The sequence below is a fragment of the Hylobates moloch genome, unplaced genomic scaffold, assembly GCF_009828535.3.
Source record: "Hylobates moloch isolate HMO894 unplaced genomic scaffold, HMol_V3 SCAFFOLD_13, whole genome shotgun sequence".
Classification (NCBI taxonomy): domain Eukaryota; kingdom Metazoa; phylum Chordata; class Mammalia; order Primates; family Hylobatidae; genus Hylobates; species Hylobates moloch.
This window is the reverse complement of record NW_026652288.1, coordinates 35494015-35510126: the sequence shown is the minus strand read 5'-3', so window position 1 is coordinate 35510126 and position 16112 is coordinate 35494015. Positions and strand designations below refer to the sequence as shown.

The 16112-nt window shown below is 51.9% G+C and overlaps 2 protein-coding genes across 6 annotated transcripts in view; one reads left to right on the top strand and one right to left on the bottom strand.

Annotated features, from left to right (window-relative positions):
* The window catches only part of LOC116480610 (carcinoembryonic antigen-related cell adhesion molecule 1-like), a 1172951-nt gene that overhangs the window by 280590 nt on the left and 876249 nt on the right, over nucleotides 1-16112 (top strand).
* The window catches only part of POU2F2 (POU class 2 homeobox 2), a 40907-nt gene continuing 31155 nt past the window's right edge, over nucleotides 6361-16112 (bottom strand). For 3 of the 5 annotated variants that reach the window (XM_032172778.2, XM_058426550.1, XM_032172780.2), the window contains 9 exons: nucleotides 14942-15047; nucleotides 14753-14844; nucleotides 11006-11119; nucleotides 10712-10853; nucleotides 10469-10617; nucleotides 10210-10386; nucleotides 8752-8818; nucleotides 6973-7174; nucleotides 6361-6495 (listed from right to left, as the gene is read on the bottom strand). In XM_032172778.2, the coding sequence (XP_032028669.1) occupies nucleotides 6456-6495; nucleotides 6973-7174; nucleotides 8752-8818; nucleotides 10210-10386; nucleotides 10469-10617; nucleotides 10712-10853; nucleotides 11006-11119; nucleotides 14753-14844; nucleotides 14942-15047 (1089 nt within the window). In that variant the 3' untranslated portion in view covers nucleotides 6361-6455. Of the gene's footprint in view, nucleotides 6496-6972; nucleotides 7175-8751; nucleotides 8819-10209; nucleotides 10387-10468; nucleotides 10618-10711; nucleotides 10854-11005; nucleotides 11168-14752; nucleotides 14845-14941; nucleotides 15048-16112 lie in introns of all 5 variants that reach the window. The other 2 variants (XM_058426549.1, XM_032172779.2) reach the window with 1 other exon arrangement.

Sequence of the window (16112 nt, the reverse complement as noted above, 5' to 3'; positions counted from 1 at the left end):
CCTGACCTCGTGATCCACCTGCCTCGGCCTCCCAAAGTGCTGGGATTACAGGCGTGAGCCACTGCACCCGGCTCTTTTTTTTTTCTTGAGATGGAGTCGCTCTGTCGCCTGGTCTGGAGTGCAGTGACGCGATCTTGGCTCACTGCAACTTCCACCTCCCGGATTCAAGCTATTCTCCAGCCTCAGCCTCCTGAGTAGCTGGGATTACAGGCGTGCGCCACCGCGTCCAGCTAATTTTTGTATTTTTAGTAGAGACGGGGTTTCACCATGTTGGCCAGGTTGATCTTGAACTCCTGACTTCAGGTGATCCGCCAGCTTTGGCCTCCCAAAGTGTTGGGATTACAGGCGTGAGCCACCGCACCCGGCGTTTTTTTTGTTTGTTTTGGGGGTTTTTTTTTGCATTTTTTTTGGTGATGTGAAAAAATGACATATAACTCTTCTGTTAATTTATTTGACTATTTGTGAGGTTGAAACTTTTTAATGTGTTAGTTGAAACTCTGGTTTTAAAGAGTCTCTTTAGTCCTCTGGGGAAGCATCCAGGGATGGAAATGGAGAGGTATTTGCTGGTTTCCTGGCTTTCTCATAGTTCTCATTTATTGAAGACAGTGTGCTGGAGCTCAGTCCTAAGCACTTTACTTAGACCATCATCCTACAAACTTGTGAGGTCAGTATTGTCCCTTATTTACAGATGAGGACACAGAAGCTCACATATTGAAGGTCATATATTTATAAAATGGCAGAACTGAGATTTGAATTCAGAAATAGGAATTCATCCTAAATTCAAAGACTTGGTTCTTTGGCAAGAACATTTGTGCAGGTTTTACTTCCAAACATTCACTGTTTTTTAAAATTTAATTTTGTTTTTGTTTTTTAGACAAGGTCTCTGTTACCCAGACTAGAGTGCAGTGGCACGATCACGGTTCATTGCGGCCTCAACATCCTGGGCTCAAGCAATCCTCCCACCTCAGTCTCCCAAGTAGCTAGGACTAGACAACAAGCACACGCCACCATGCCCAGTTGAGTTTTTGGGGCTGTTTTAGAGAAGAGTTCTATGTTGCCCAGACTGAACATTCACTATTGGAACAGAAGTAAAACCCTCGCCTCCCCAGCATACAGATCTCCAACCCCACACCCTGATTTCTTCACCACTCTTCCCAGGACAGAGAGGAGACCAAGGGAGAGCAGGCATCATTTCTCTCTGTACAGTTTTTAATTTTTTATTTTTTGATGTTTGTTGTTCCGATGAATGACACACTCAAGTTACAAAAATGGGGCCTTAAAAGAAGCACATTGTACAATGAACAAGCAGATTGGAGTTAAGAACACTGAAACGCTAACCCGCTACCACGAGAAGAGACAGGGTGGGGGTACAGGAAGGGAAGGAAGGGGCTACCAACACAGGGTCAGACGGAACTGAAAGGGAGGCTAACTTGGTGAGGATGGAGGAAAGGCAGGTCTACTCCAGGGCTGATTTCTGGATGCCGGTTCTTGGGCACCCTTGCCTTGTACTTGCCACCCCCTCCAACTTCACCCACCCGCACTCCAACCTGGTCATTCTGAGCGGTGAAAGACACCCACACCAGAACGGGCTGGGCCAATCAGGTCTTTACGAAGTAGGGTGGTCACCTTGCCCTAGTGCAGCCCTGGATTTGGAAGGTGATGGTGGCAGCAGTGGGACAAGAGGCCAGAAAGGAGTTGAAAGTTTGGGCCCCTGTTCTTCCCAAAGACTTCTCGCCCTTTCCCCACCCTGCCATTATCCAAAGGCCCTCTACGAGTTGCCGAGAGAGGCCCCCAGTCACCCTGCAATTACATAAATAAATAAATACTGAGCCCCTGGGTTTGGGGGACGTGTTGGGGGAGGGGCAGCAAGGTTAGAGGACAGGAAAGAGAGGAAGGGGAGGGTGGCAGAAGGGAGGGGTCACAGACATAGTAAATAGTTGTCTCCGTCCCAGCAACACTTCTCTCTGGATTTTTCTCTCCTTTTGTTTGTTTAACAAGGAGCTAACAATTCAAGGACAAATACTTAAAAATATACATTATTTTTTCTTTGTTTCCGCCTTTGTCATCGTCGTCTTGCTTTGGAGACTGCTGAGGTCAAAGTTTAAACCGCATGAAGGACCTGCGGCTTGGAGTTTTTGTGTTTTTTTTTTATTTTTATTTTTAATTTTTTTTCACTTTTTTTTCCAACATATAAAAAGGTAGCGGAGTTGTCTGTGGGTTTTTTTTTTTTTTAATGGTTAAATCTTTGGTTTGTTTCTTTTTTCTCTTGGAGGCCTTTATCTCTTGCACTTGCCTTTCCCACTCAGAGACCAGTGGGGGCCCGTGTGTCTCAATCTTGCTGTCTGTCTCACTCTCTCTCTCACTCAGGCCCCCCTACCCTGGGCTAGAGGAAGAGAGAGGCACCCTGGTATTCGGGTGGGTTAGAAAAACTAGTCAGGTCAACAGGTGACCCTGACTTGGCTAGTCCCTTGCCAGATCTCCCCAGGGCTTGGAGAGCCCGTCATGGCCTTCTCCAGGGAGATGGATGGAAAACTCATATCCTTCCCCTCCTCCTGATCTCAGCCCCAACTCCTATTGGGGCTTGGGTTCCCCATCCCTACCCACCCCCACACACACACACACCCCACCCCCCAGAAGAGAACAGAGAGAGGTGGTTTAGTTACTGGCATCAATTTTTTTTTTTTGGCACAATGAAAAGGCCCACCATTAGGATAGACCCAGTCTCTGTCCCTCCCTTAAGTAGGAGGTCAGGGTTGGGGAGAAGAGAAATTCAGAGGGCTCCCCACTGCTCCAACCCACTCATCTCTCTTTCTAGCCCAGGCCCTTGGCCCCCAACCTTGGACATCTAACCTAGCCCATAGCCTAGCCTGGGGTTTCCCTGCCCATCCCCCACATAAAGCTCCCCAGCCCTCCAACTCTCGCTCACACACAGACACACGGACACAGGCTCTGTACAGACCACAAAATAAAAACGATGAGATAGTTTTGTTTCCCGGAGTCGAGACAGGGGACCAGAGTGGAAGGGGCAGATGGGGGTGGGGGGCATGAATTCCCCCATCACCTTCCCAACCTTGGCTCCCTCCAGCCCCCAGCCCCTTGCCCTGGCTGGCCCCCAGCCAACGATATTTGGTTTCCTTTTTTTAACATTAAAGTTCTATGAGGTATTTGGTGCCTTATCTCGAGTCCTCGGGGGAGGGGGGCCCAGCGGGGAGACCTGGGGCTCACCTGCCCCTCCCTCCCTCCTACCCCCTTCCCAATATTTGGTTTCACAGCTGTAGTTAAAGCTTGGGATTTGGTTATTTTTCCCCCTCCCAGGAATTTTCTTTTTTCTTGTTTTTCTTTTCCTAGGCGTGAGGGTTGGATGGGGAGGGTCCCCAGCACCCCCGGCTGCACAGGGGTCCCTCCACCAACGTCAGGGCATCTGCCCCATGCTCCTCCTCTCCTCTTTACCCCACTCCCACATACTGGGGTGGGGAGAGGTCCCAGGTGGTGGGACTTGATGGGGAGGAAGCAGGATGAAGTGGGTGGTGGTGAGTCCTGGATTTTCTTTCCTTTTTTTTTTTTTCCTTTTTGGTCTAGAATCATAGTTTTTGTTTGAATCATCTCCACCATGCCTTCCATGCTGCCTGTCTTCTCGGAGAGGGTTTTTGGTTGTAATTCCTTTCATTTTGCTCTGCTCAAATGTCCTTCCTATTTGGTCAGGAGCCCTTGGCCCCCTCTCCACCCTTGGGCTGGGGCCCAAGCCCTCTTGCCAGTCCCTTCTCTCTTCAGGAAATAAACATGGACAAACTCAGAGGTAGGGTAAGGGCAGGGAGTCGTTCAGCAGAGATGCTTACATTCCGGCGAGGATGGGTAGACGAGGTGCCAGGCCCCATCGTGCCAGGGGTGGGAGGGGCGGCTACTTCACCACTGCCCGGACAAGGCACCCAGAGGCCCCTGCAATGGCCGAGTCTCTGCTGCCTCCGTCGCCCAGCCCAACAGTTTCATTTCCCAGGTGGGAGAAGGGAGACAAGGAAAAAAGAGAACGCTGAGGCCTGGAGCTCCATCTGCCTCTCCTCAGAGTGTCCGGCAGAAAGTGGAAGCTGCCCAGGCCAAAGCCCTGCGGTCTCAGGGCTCTCCCCTCTCTCTGCTCCTGCCCAACGAGGGGCGGGGGCCACACTACGGCTATCAGGCCCCACCCTGATTTCAATGGCTCGTGTCCTTCACTGCAACACTTTGGTTTGAGGAGAGACCCAGAAAGAACAAGATTGAGAGAGGAGAGAGGAGAGCAAAGGGAGAGAGAGGAGATAGGAAGGAGGAGAGGAGAGAGGAAGGGGGGGAGGAGAGAGGTCAGACAAAAGAAAACCGAAAAAGAAATCAAAGGAGGAATCAAACCACCCAAAAGTTGTTAAGTTTTCCTTCATCTGTTCTTTTTGCTTTCTTACTCCTTTTTTTCCTGTCTTTTTTTAAAGCTTTTTCAGTTGATTTGGGAGGGGAGTTTGGGGCTCTTCACCCCTGTCCCTGACACCCTCTCTCAGCCCCGCCCACCCGCTTCCATCTGCCCTGGCCGAGGGACAGGTCCTGCCCCAGCCGCCCCCTCCGGCTTTCCCAAAGACGACGTCCATGAGGTATTTGTGAAGAGAAAGAAGCATCCGTCCTTCCGTCCGCCTTGGGAAACAAGGGCCTGGACCGCCGGTGCAGGGGCTTGGCTCCGCCTCGCGGTTCCGTCTCATTCTTGGAGTCCTCATCTTCTTTCCCTTTTATATATATATATATATGTATATATATATATAAATTCTTTTTTTCTAGTTTAAATTTATTGTTTGTTTCTGTTTTTTTGGTTTTTGGTTCAAAACTTTGTTGGCCTCCACAATAGCAGGAGGGCAGGGTGGCTCCCAGTGGTGTCTCTCCTCTGTCCGTCGTCAGTGGAGACGTGTCCGGGGCTGGTCAAACACAGGGTCCAGCCAAGACTTGTAGAGGTCTCCTGGGAGTGGTGGCCACCACCACGCCCTCTCAGATGGGGGCCACAGGCTGTGGCACTGTCCCCACCACATGGACCCTGATGGGGATGCCATCTTGAGGAACCCCACCACTGGGGTGTGTGCGTGTGTGCATGTGGGGGGAGGGAGAGGCATTCGCCAGTACCAGAGGGGCACAGGGTGGGAAAAACGAGGTGAGTTCTCTTTTTGGTTTCTGGTTAATGTCAAAGAACGTGAAGGATCCCACGGATAGGCACTGGAATATGAATTTTTTTTTTTTCAGGGAAACAGACAGGATGGAAAAAGACAACTGAATGCCCGCAACTGAATGTCTTCATCCCCTCTTGCCTGAAACTTCCACCTTCCCACAGGCTGGGGAGGGAGTCTATTCCAGAGCAGAGGAGGGTGACAGGGTTGAGGAGGGACTTGTGAGAGCTAGAACTTGGCAAAATGGCCTAGCCTACCCTTCAAAGGGGAAAAGAGGGAGGAACAGGGGATGAAAAGTTGCCCGCAGGCCTTCCCTTGAACTCTCCCCTGGCTGGGGGGAGGGAGGAGGTTAAAGCAAGACCCCCTGCCCAGGTGGGGAGAGCTGGGGGCCAGGGGAGAAGGGGACACATGGTAGGGACACATTCTGTTGAGTACAATGCTAAAAATTCTGTACATCCTTTGGATGAAGCTACTGAATATTTGGTGTAAGGTTGTTCAGGCCCTTTCTCTTTCACCTTCTGGAAAAGAACATTTGGTGGGTGGTGCTAAGCCCCAGCCCATCTGCACAGGCTGTGCCCTGTCTTCGCTGGCCCAGGGCTGGGGGCCGGAACTAGGAAGCTGGCATCTTCTCTTTTTCCTTCTGTAGCCCCCACGGGGGAGGCAGGGTTGGGGGTTGGTCCCACAGCCAGGGCTCGGTGGCATGAGGTCTGACCTGCTGGAGGCTTCTCCGCCCCTGGCTGGGGTTTTTATTTGGCGTCGTAGCAGTGAGGGTGAGCACGCTGAGGTCTGGCTCGCGACTGGTTTTTTGGTTTGTTTGATTTTGTGGGTTTTTTTTTTTTTTTTTTTTTTGGTTTGGTTTTGGTTTTTTTTTGTTTGTTTTTCACCTCTGGTTCCTTTGGGGCAGCTGGTTTCTGTTGTGATTATTTTTGGTTTTCTCTTTTGTTGGTTAGTTTCTTTCTTTTCCCCCCCACTGGCCTCTCCCCCTTCCAGGCAAGGACCAAGGCAGGAGAAGGGAGGAGGCATGGCTGCACCAGTTGGACCCTCTGTGCTGCCGTGTCGCTGCAAGTGGAGGAGGAGGAGGATGAGGATGAAGAGGATGAGGAGGAGAGGCCAGGAGACTTGCTGGAGATGGAGGCTGCCACGGCCGCAGCCGCTGCTGAGACCAGGCCCACACCAGGTGGGGTGCTGAGCAGGGGCAGCCCAGCATGGTTCAAGAAGAGCGGCGAGGTCACCAGGCCGGGGCTCCCCGGGGCTGCGCCGGCTGCCCCCAGCACCAGATTCCCGCTGCCATCAAGGCTGGTAAGGGGCAGGGTTCCACCAGAGGCCAGGGCTGGCAGGGAGAGAGAGAGGCTGGGCTGGGGGCACGCCGGGCCAGGGGAGACCTTTGCCTTCCAGCGTCCTGCCCAGAGTGCCCCCCATCTCCCCATCGGTCCCACTGACCCCCATCAGCACCCCTCACACCTTCCCCAAAGGTGAGATGGGTATGAAGAGGCGAGCAATGCAGTGAGCAGGGGCGGGATGGCATGGCTGGAGCAGCAATGGCAGGGCTCGAGGCCCCAGAGGATAGGGCTGGTGACGATGGGTGTGACATGAGGCAGCACGCACCTTGGATAGTGGCCAAAGGGTTGTTGCTCATGAGGGCTGGACTCAGCCCGGAGCTCAACCCCACCATTGTGCTTCTGCAAGAGGCAAAGCAGAGGCATTAGCAGGGGCTGGGACCTGCCAACATAACTGGGGTGCAGCTCCCCACCCTAGAAGCAGCAGCAACCCTGCTTCTCCCCACAGCTTCCCACCTACACCCACTTACCCCGTGCTGGGGTTCAGGCCTGACAAGCCGATAGCCGAGTGGCTGCCTTGAGGGCTGGGGTTTGTGCTGTTGGTGGTGGCCGGGGGTGGGGGAGTGACAGAGGGGATGGAATTGAGGGGGGGCGCAGCCCCGCCCCCGCCCCCACCCCCTCCAGCTGTCCGGCTGGGGTGGAGCGTCCCCACAGCTGAGGATAAGGTAGTAACTGCCAGAGAGAGACAGAAAGATGGGGTCTTCAGCTTCCACTCATCCCCCACTGAGGAACCTGGGGTCAGCTCCTACTTGTCCTCCCGCCCAGCTCACGCAGCATCTCCTCAGTCAGAACAGCCTTAGACCTCCCTGCCCTCTCTTCCCAGAGTCATTTCCCTGTGCCTCTGCCATGGTGATCCCTGTTATAACAATGGAAGTCAGAGCAGCTGCTTCCTGCTGAGCCCTGGCACTCTACACTCCCTGCCACGAACCACTTTTTTACCGACTAGAAACGGGGGCGCCCAGGAGACAAAGCCCTATGGCTCCCTCTAGGGGCTGGGGAGGGGCGAAGGGTGCCAGGCACACTGCCACAGCCGAAGGATGGGCAACCTGGCAGGGGCTGAGGGCCCAGACTCAGCCAGACTGCTGGGGTAGAAACTTGTGGCTCTGTCTCATCCCAGCAGTGCCCTTGGGTGAGCGCCTTAACCTCTCTGACCTTCAGATCCCTTGTCTGGAAAATGGGGATAATAATAGAACCTATCTCATAAAATGAGTTTGAGAATTAAGTCAGTCAATGCAGTTTAGAAAGAGCTTAGTACAGTGCCAGGCAAGCACTTACTACTTTATAAATCTCCACTTACTATTTTCTAGCCTGGGGAGGGGCAATATGTTGTTTTATGTGTATATATATATATTATGTGTATATATATTATGTATATATATATATATATATTATGTGTGTGTGTGTGTGTGTATATATATATATATATATTTTTTTTTTTTTTTTTTTTTTTGAGATGGAATCTCACTGTGTCACCAGGCTAGAGTGCAGTGGTGTGATCTCAGTTCACTGCAACCTCCTCCTTCCGGATTCAAGTGATTCTCCTGCCTCAACCTCCTGAGTAGCTGGGATTACAGACACACACCACCACGCCCAGATAATTTTTGTATTTTTAGTAGAGACAGGGCTTCCCATGTTGGCCAGGCTAGTCTCGAACTCCTGATCTCAGGTGATCTGCCTGCCTTGGCCTCCCAAAGAGCTGGGATTATAGACATGAGCCACTACACCCAGCTAATTTTCTATTATTATTATATATATGGTGTATAACCATACATATAAACTTGCTGTGTCGCAGGAAGAGGGAGGGGAAGTCTGGGTACAAGACTATGTATGTATGCATGTATGTGTGTATGTGTACATACACATACACTCTTACATACATGTATTTATATCTTTTTATGTATTACACATTCATAATAATTTTATAAAAACTGAGGCTTAGAAGGATAAAGTAAGCACTTGAATTCACACAGCTTAAAAATGACAGAGGCCAGGCACAAAACTCAAGTGTCTCACCTTTTACCAGGCCCATGCTTTTCTCATAGGAAATCGTAAAGCAGATTAAAGCTGAGTTGCTCCTGCAGAGGAGGGGTGAGTCCTGCCCTCTTCCCACTGTCTCTCCCATTCCCCCACCCACACTCCCCGAGCCCAGTCTTGAGGCCCATGGACACCCAGAGCCACTTGGGAACCTCAGGCTCCAGCCTGTGCCACATCCTCCCAGTCCCCCCTCACCATTTTCTGCCCTCCCTGACCTGTTGTGCTCAGACTGCTGGAAGCTTGGGACAACGGTAAGGTCCCCGCGCCCCCTTGAGGTGTGACCTGAGGAGAGAAGAAAGGAGGTATGGTTAGCCACTGTCTGCCAGCAGCCCCTGTGATGCTTCCTGCAGGACCCCACTCCTCTGTCCCAGGATGGGGTCAGGGGGCTTTGGCACAAGGCTGCATTTGTATTATTCCACGTGCTTTCTTCACACTTGCCCTAGCTGATCCTGAGCCACAAGCAGGAAGGGCTAATTCTCCATTGAGAACACTCCCCACCTCTCTTCTGACACCGCCCCATCTGGCTAGTCTCTGCAGGGTTGCGTCTGGTCCGAAGTGACTGCACCGGAAGAGTGGCTGCTCTACATGCTCCTGCTATTGTTGATTCTGCAAAACTAAAACTCTTTTCCCTGGACAAGCAAACACCACCCTTTTACCAGTGGGGTTGGCAAGCAATGCAGGAGAGACTGTTGAAAGTGACCCAGCAGGGAAAGAGCGGATCTAAAGTGCGAGGCTAAATGGATGCATATCTTTGCATCAGGGTGTTGAGATGTCATATTACTTGATTTTCTGGGACCATCCACCAGCTTCCTTCTTGGCCACCCCACCTCCAGTCTCACCTTTGCATCAGCCCCAGAAACCTCACTAAATGTAACTCTCTCCTTCCCCAGCTCAAAACCACTCCTTACCTCCTCACTGCCCATGGTTCAAGTTCCAGCTCTTCACTGTAAAACTTGGGGTACATGCCCCCATTCCTTCCGCAACCTCATTCATATAAACTGCAGCACCAACCACACTAAATTGCACTGGAGTTTCTCAAATTGGGCTGGGCACACCCTGGCTTCTAGGCCTTAGTACACACTGGTCCAGGAAGGCTCTTTGCCTTCTTGTGGCTGGCTAACTCTCCCTTGTCCTTTAGAACTCAGTTCAGACAATGCCTCCTTCACACCAGTGGGGGTGGGGCTCCTCTCTGGAGCATCACAGCTCTTTCCAGAAATGGAAATAAAGGGATGGGATAAAGGATGTCCCAGCTGTGTCTGATATCAAGTGGGCCTGTGTATAGCTATGGACCTGAGAGTACGCCCATGGGTGTGACAATTTCCCTGAATGGCAAATAAGTGCCTCTCCCTGCCTCCGTGTGGTTGTGAGCCTGTGTGTTCTAACCTGGACCACGTCCCAGGACATATATCCCTTCCTGTGTAGCTATGGCACTGTGACAACTCTGTGTCTGGCTATGTCGGTGTGTATCTAGGAGTGCTTGTATCCCCCACCTAAGACCACAGTTCCCTGGAAACTGTCCCTGTGTGACTGTGCCCATCTACATGATGGCCTGTCTCCAAGAGTGACTCTTCTTGCCTCTGTTCTAGGCTCTGTGGACAACCAGGCAGGGTGGGCTTCACACAGGTGCCTGCGGAGCTCTGTGGTCTCCCACCCCCCAGGCGGGCTCTTGGTACCATATGGGGGCTGTAGCTGGCCGGCTTCCCCGGGCTGGGCAGCATGGGGGCTGCACTGCAGGGGTTGATGCGTTTCTCCTTCTGGCGCCGGTTGCAGAACCAGACGCGGATCACTTCCTTCTCCATGTGCAGCTGCTCGGCGATCAGCAGGATCTCCTCTGAGGTAGGCTTCTGGTTCTGCAGGCAGAGGGCTCGTTAGCCCGGGGCCCACCGCCCGCCACCCCTCAGGTGAGGGCCACCCAGGAGAGGGGGGCCTCACCGCTAGAAAACTCTTCTCTAAGGCGAAGCGGACGTTTGTCTCGATGCTGGTCCTCTTCTTGCGTCTCCGGCCGGGCAGCCCGTCGAAACCCAGGCTGGGGCTGCTCAGCTGGTTGGGGCTGGGCAGGCTTGAGTCCACAGACATAGTCTCTGTACGCCGGGGGAGACATAAGCATGAGAAGGCGCCTCCCGCGGCCACCGGCCACTGCCCGCCCCCTACGCAGGAACCCCAGCCTAGTCCCACCTGCGTCGTTGAGCCACTTCTCCAGGAGGGGCTTGAGTTTGCACATGTTCTTGAAGCTCAGGTTGAGGGCCTCAAAGCGGGAAATGGTCGTCTGGCTGAAGTCGTTGCCGTAGAGCTTGCCCATGGCCAGGCCTACATCACCCTGGGCCAGTGGGGCGGGGAAGGGTCGGAGGTCAGGGTGGGGCCTTCCGGCACTGGGCCCACTCCGCCCACCCACTGGCCACGCCCCTCGCGGCCTCTATCAACTGGCCACGCCCCCACGCCCACCGCCCAGCCTGCAAGGTGCCTCCAGACCTGCGTGAAGCCCAGCTTGATGCGGCGTTGCTTGAAGGTGCGGGCGAATTGCTCCAGCTCCTCCAGATCACTGGGCTCTTCGGGGTGGGATGGTGGCTCCAAGCATTTAGGGGGCTGCGGGTGCGAGAGGTGCGGGTCGGGCAGCGTAGGGCGGGTCACGGCCTGGTGGGGTGGGCAGGTGGGTGGGATGCAGGGTGGAGGACCAGGATGGGGCTCAGCGATGGGTGCACAGTCCTCCTCCCGCCCTCTTCGCCCCTGCGTTCCATCCGCCGCCTGCAGACTCCCCCCGCCTTCCTCCACAAGCACTGTCAATCCCTTTAAAGGTCCCTCCACATGCACTGTTAATCCCTTTAAAGGTCCGACTCTGCTGCCCTACATGGGTTTCCTCATTGCCTGGGACTCTCTGCACTGTCCCTTCACGCCTGCGAACTCCCAGAAGGAGCAGCCGGCCTTTGGTGCCAGGGCTGTTTCCCTGGAGCCGGAGGCAGTGGTTCATCCTCATCTCAACCTGGGAATCAAGGACTGGCCCTGCCACCAAATCACTGCTTAGCCTAGGCCTCACTTTCCCCCTCTGCAGGATGGGAACAATCATTGCTGTTCTGTCTACCCAATGGGGCTGTTGAGAGAATCGGGTTAAAAATGAGTAGGTCGTGCAGACCCATGGACTGTACAATGCCAAGAGTGAATCCTAATGTCAACTATGAACTTTGGGTAATAGTGATGTGTCAATGTAGGTTCATCAGCTGTTACACTTGTACCACTCTGGTTGGGGATGTAGATAATGCGAGAAGCTGTGCATGTGTGGGGCAGAGATAGATGGGATATCTCTATATCTTCCACTCAGTTTTGCTGTGAATCTAAAACAGCTCTTAAGAAATTAAGTCCTAAGCAATGAGTAGATTGCAAATAAAGTGAAAGTTAAAAAAAAAAAAAAAAAAGGACTGGGAGGGCAATTAGGGAGATTTACAAAAAAGCAACAGCTCTATCTGGGATTCTTCATTGCCCTAAAAATAAAGGATATGAAGCAGGTGGTGGGTACAGGGATGTTTGTCACGCAGGTCCTTGATCCATTATTCTCCAAAATGCTGGGGCAGATGTTTAGGAATTTTTTTTTTTTTTTGAGATGGAGTTTCACCCTTGTTGCCTAGGCTGGAATGCAATGGTGTGATCTTGGCTCATCATAACCTCTGCCTCCTGGGTTCAAGTGATTCTCCTGCCTCAGCCTCCCAAGTAGCTGGGATTATAGGCATACGCCACCACACCTGGCTAATTTTGTATTTTTAGTAGAGATGGAGTTTATTCATGTTGGTTAGGCTGGTCTTGAACTCCTGACCTCAGGTGATCCACCTGCTTTGGCCTCCCAAAGTGCTGGGATTACAGGGGTGACCACTGTGTCCCACCTTTTTTTTTTTTTTGTATAAATTTAAGGACAGCCAGGTGCAATAGCTCACACCTGTAATCCCAATACTTTAGGAAGCCAAAGTGGGAGGATCGCTTGAGCACAGGAATTTGAGACTAGCCTGGGCAACATGGTGAAACCCTATCTCTACAAAAATTTTAAAAATTAACCAAGCATGTGGGGTGTGACTGTAGTATCAGCTACTCAGGAGGGATGGGGACTACTTCACTTGAGCCCAGGAGGCTGAGGCTGCAGTAAGCTGTGATCACACCACTGCACTCCAGCCTGGGTGACAGAGTAAGACCCTGTCTCAAACAAAAAACAAAATGTTAAGAGGTACAAGTGCAATTTTGTTACACAAATGTATTGGGTAGTGATGAAGCGTAGGCTTTTAGTGTATCCATCACCCAAACAGTGTACCCATTAAGTAATTTCTTTTTTGTTGTTTTTTGCTTTTTTTTTTTTTTTTTTTTTTTGAGACGGAGTCTGGCTCTGTCGCCCAGGCTGGAGTGCAGTGGTGTGATCTCGACTCACTGCAAGCTCCGCCTCCCGGGTTCACGCCATTCTCCTGCCTCAGCCTCTCCGAGTAGCTGGGACTACAGGCGCCCGCCACCATGCCCGGCTAATTTTTTGTATTTTTAGTAGAGATGGGGTTTCACCGTGGTCTCGATCTCCTGACCTCGTGATCCGCCTGCCTCGGCCTCCCAAAATGCTGGGATTACAAGCGTGAGCCACCACACCCGGCCTCCATTAAGTAATTTCTCATCATCCACCTATTCTCACCCCTCTCAGGTTTTGTTGTTGTTTTAGAGACCAGTCTCGCTATGTTGCCCAGGCTGGCCTCAAACTCCTAGGCTCAAGTGATCCTCTTGCCTCAGGTTCACAAGGAGCTGAGAATATAGGCATGCACCACCGTGCCTGTTTCAGTTTTCAGAAAACCTACATAGGCAGCCAGGCACAGTGGCTCATGCCTGTAATCCCAGCACTTTAGGAGTCCAAGGCAGGTGGATCACCTGAAGTCAGGAGTTCAAGACCAGCCTGGCCAACATGGTGAAACCCCATCTCTACTAAAAATACAAAAATTAGCTGGGTGTGGTGGTGCATGCCTGTAATCCCAGAGGCTGAGGCAGGAGAATCGCTTGAACCTGGGAGGCAGAGGGTGCAGTGAACTGATATTGAGCCACTGCACTCCAGCCTGGGCAACACAGCAAGACTCCATCTCAAAAAAAAAAAAAACAAAACAAAAACAGAAAAAAAGAAAGCCTACATAGGATGTATATCATAGATAATGTAGCCTTCCCTTCCCCCCGCCCCCGCCACCAGGGTCAAGGATATTACTCCATAATCAGATACAGTAACAGTTTTGCAGCAGCAAAAATGCCATACCAAGAGGGACAAAGAAAAGTCATACACTGGCTTATATCATGGCAGGGCAGGTTTTGCAGTCAAACGAGTTCTCATGCCAATGGTGCAAGAACAACTTGACTTTCTGAGCATTTGGGATTTCAGAACTGCAGTTAAGACCTGTATTAGTCTCTAATCTCTTCAGTCAGTCCTGAAATAGTTCACATATATTTTTTTAAAGGGCTATAAAAAATGGGTAGAAAAAAACTTTGAAATTCATTAAAAGGTAGTGAAAATTATCATTAAAGTCTAGAACTCAGGCAGCAAACTGAAAGAAAGGCCTTGGGGTCCAGGTGCCAAGGTGGCCTGGAGAGCTGGCACCCTAAGGGGCCTCTGCTCCTTCCAGTGGCCAAGCCAACTGCTCACTGCACCAAGCCACCACATAGACACAGTTACAGCCCTACCAGATTTTCTGGTTTATCAAGAGGAGCTGGAAATGTGGTGCTTTCTGGGAATTTAGTTGACAACGGCCAAATAAAAGACACCTGTGGGCCTTGTTTTCGGTCTCCAGTCTGGGAAGTGGATGTGAAATAATTACCTAACGAATGCCTTGTTCAGAGAATCCTCCGTTGCAGTGCTGGAAGAGGCCCGAGGCATTTGTAACCTAAAGGCTCACAACCCCCTGCAATTTTGTGTGTTTTTACACACGAGCATTTTGGGGGAATGGGGATCAGATCTAAATCTTTCATCATATTCTCAAAGGAGCCCATGTGCTTGAAAGGGTTAAGAACCATTTGTCTGGGCCAGCTCCCGTCATTCTATAGAGGAAGAGGCTGACCCAAACAAGGAGATGGGCTTGCCTGAGGTCTCACAGCAAATCACTGGCAGAGTGTGGCTGGGTCAAATGGAAAGGAGACTCTCACTCACCCCCCTGCCCCCGTTTACCCAGCTTTCAGCAGGCCTTGCTGCTGGCCTGGCCTGGTGCACTCAATGGACAGTCTCACCTGTGTGGGAAGCCCGGCCCGGGGCTGGGAGGTCAGAAGAGCTCCCTGGGTTTGCTGAGGTAGCTGGAATAGATTTGGTGTCGGTAGCAGGCCTGGAGAGACAAGGGGAAACACACAGGGTGAGGGGGAGGGGAAGGTGAGGAAGTTCTGTGGAGGCATCAGAGAGGCCATCTGGGGTGGGGGCCTTACCTGGCTGGCTCTGCTGGGCCTGCGGTAGCAGGAACTGGGCAGGTGGCTGAAGGTGGTGGCCTGGCACAAGCACCAGCTGCTGGAGCTGGAGGAGCTGCTGTATGTCCTGGCAGGGAGCGGGGTGGACAGAAAGACAGCCTGAGTCCTGGCTGGGTTTCATCCTCTCTGCATCACCTGAACCCCGAGGGGCTGAAACCAGGAAGCTGCTCCACATGGCGATTTGGCACTGGGCAGTGAGGGATCGTCCACTCGGACTCTGAATGGCATCCCTGAGCTAAGGGCACCCAGAGGCTTCTACCATGGGGTACCAGAGAGTCCCAACTGGGCAGTCCTGGGAGGGCTCACTCTTTATTTACCCTTTCTTTCTTTTTTTTTTTTGTTTTTTTTTTGTGTGTGTGATCTCAGCTCACTACAAGCTCCGCCTCCCGGGTTCACGCCATTCTCCTGCATCAGCCTCCCGAGTAGCTGGGACTACAGGTGCCCACCACCACTCCTGGCTAATTTTTTGTATTTTTAGTAGAGACGGTTTCACCATGATAGCCAGGATGGTCTCAATCTCCTGACCTCATGATCTGCCCGCCTCGGCCTCCCAAAGTGCTGGGATTACAGGCGTGAGCCACCGTGCCCGGCTACCCTTTCTTTCTTGATGAAATATTTGCCTTGTTTTAACATTTCCGCAGAACAAATAGAGTCATTTAAAAATATAAGCCAGGCCAGGTGTGGTGACTCATGCCTGTAATCCCAGCAATTTGGGAGGCCGAGGCAGGCGGACACACCTGAGGCCAGGCGTTTAAGACCAGCCTGGCCAACATGGCAAAATCCCATCTCTACTAAAAATACAAAATTAGCCTGGTGTGGTGGTACACGCCTGTAGTCCCAGCTACTCCAGAGGCTGATGCAGGAGAATTGCTTGAACCCGGGAGGCATAAGTTGCAGTGAGCTGAGATCACGCCCCTTCACTCCAACCTGGGTGACAGAGCGAGACTCTGTCTCAAAAATAAATAAATAAATAAATAAATAATAAAATTGTAAACCAGACCAGGTCTTTCCTCCTTTAAAAATACTCCTGGCCGGGCATGGTGGCTCACACCTGTAATCCCAGCAATTTGGGAGGCCGAGGCGGGCAGATCACGAGGTCAGGAGATCGAGACCATCCTGGCTAACACAGTGA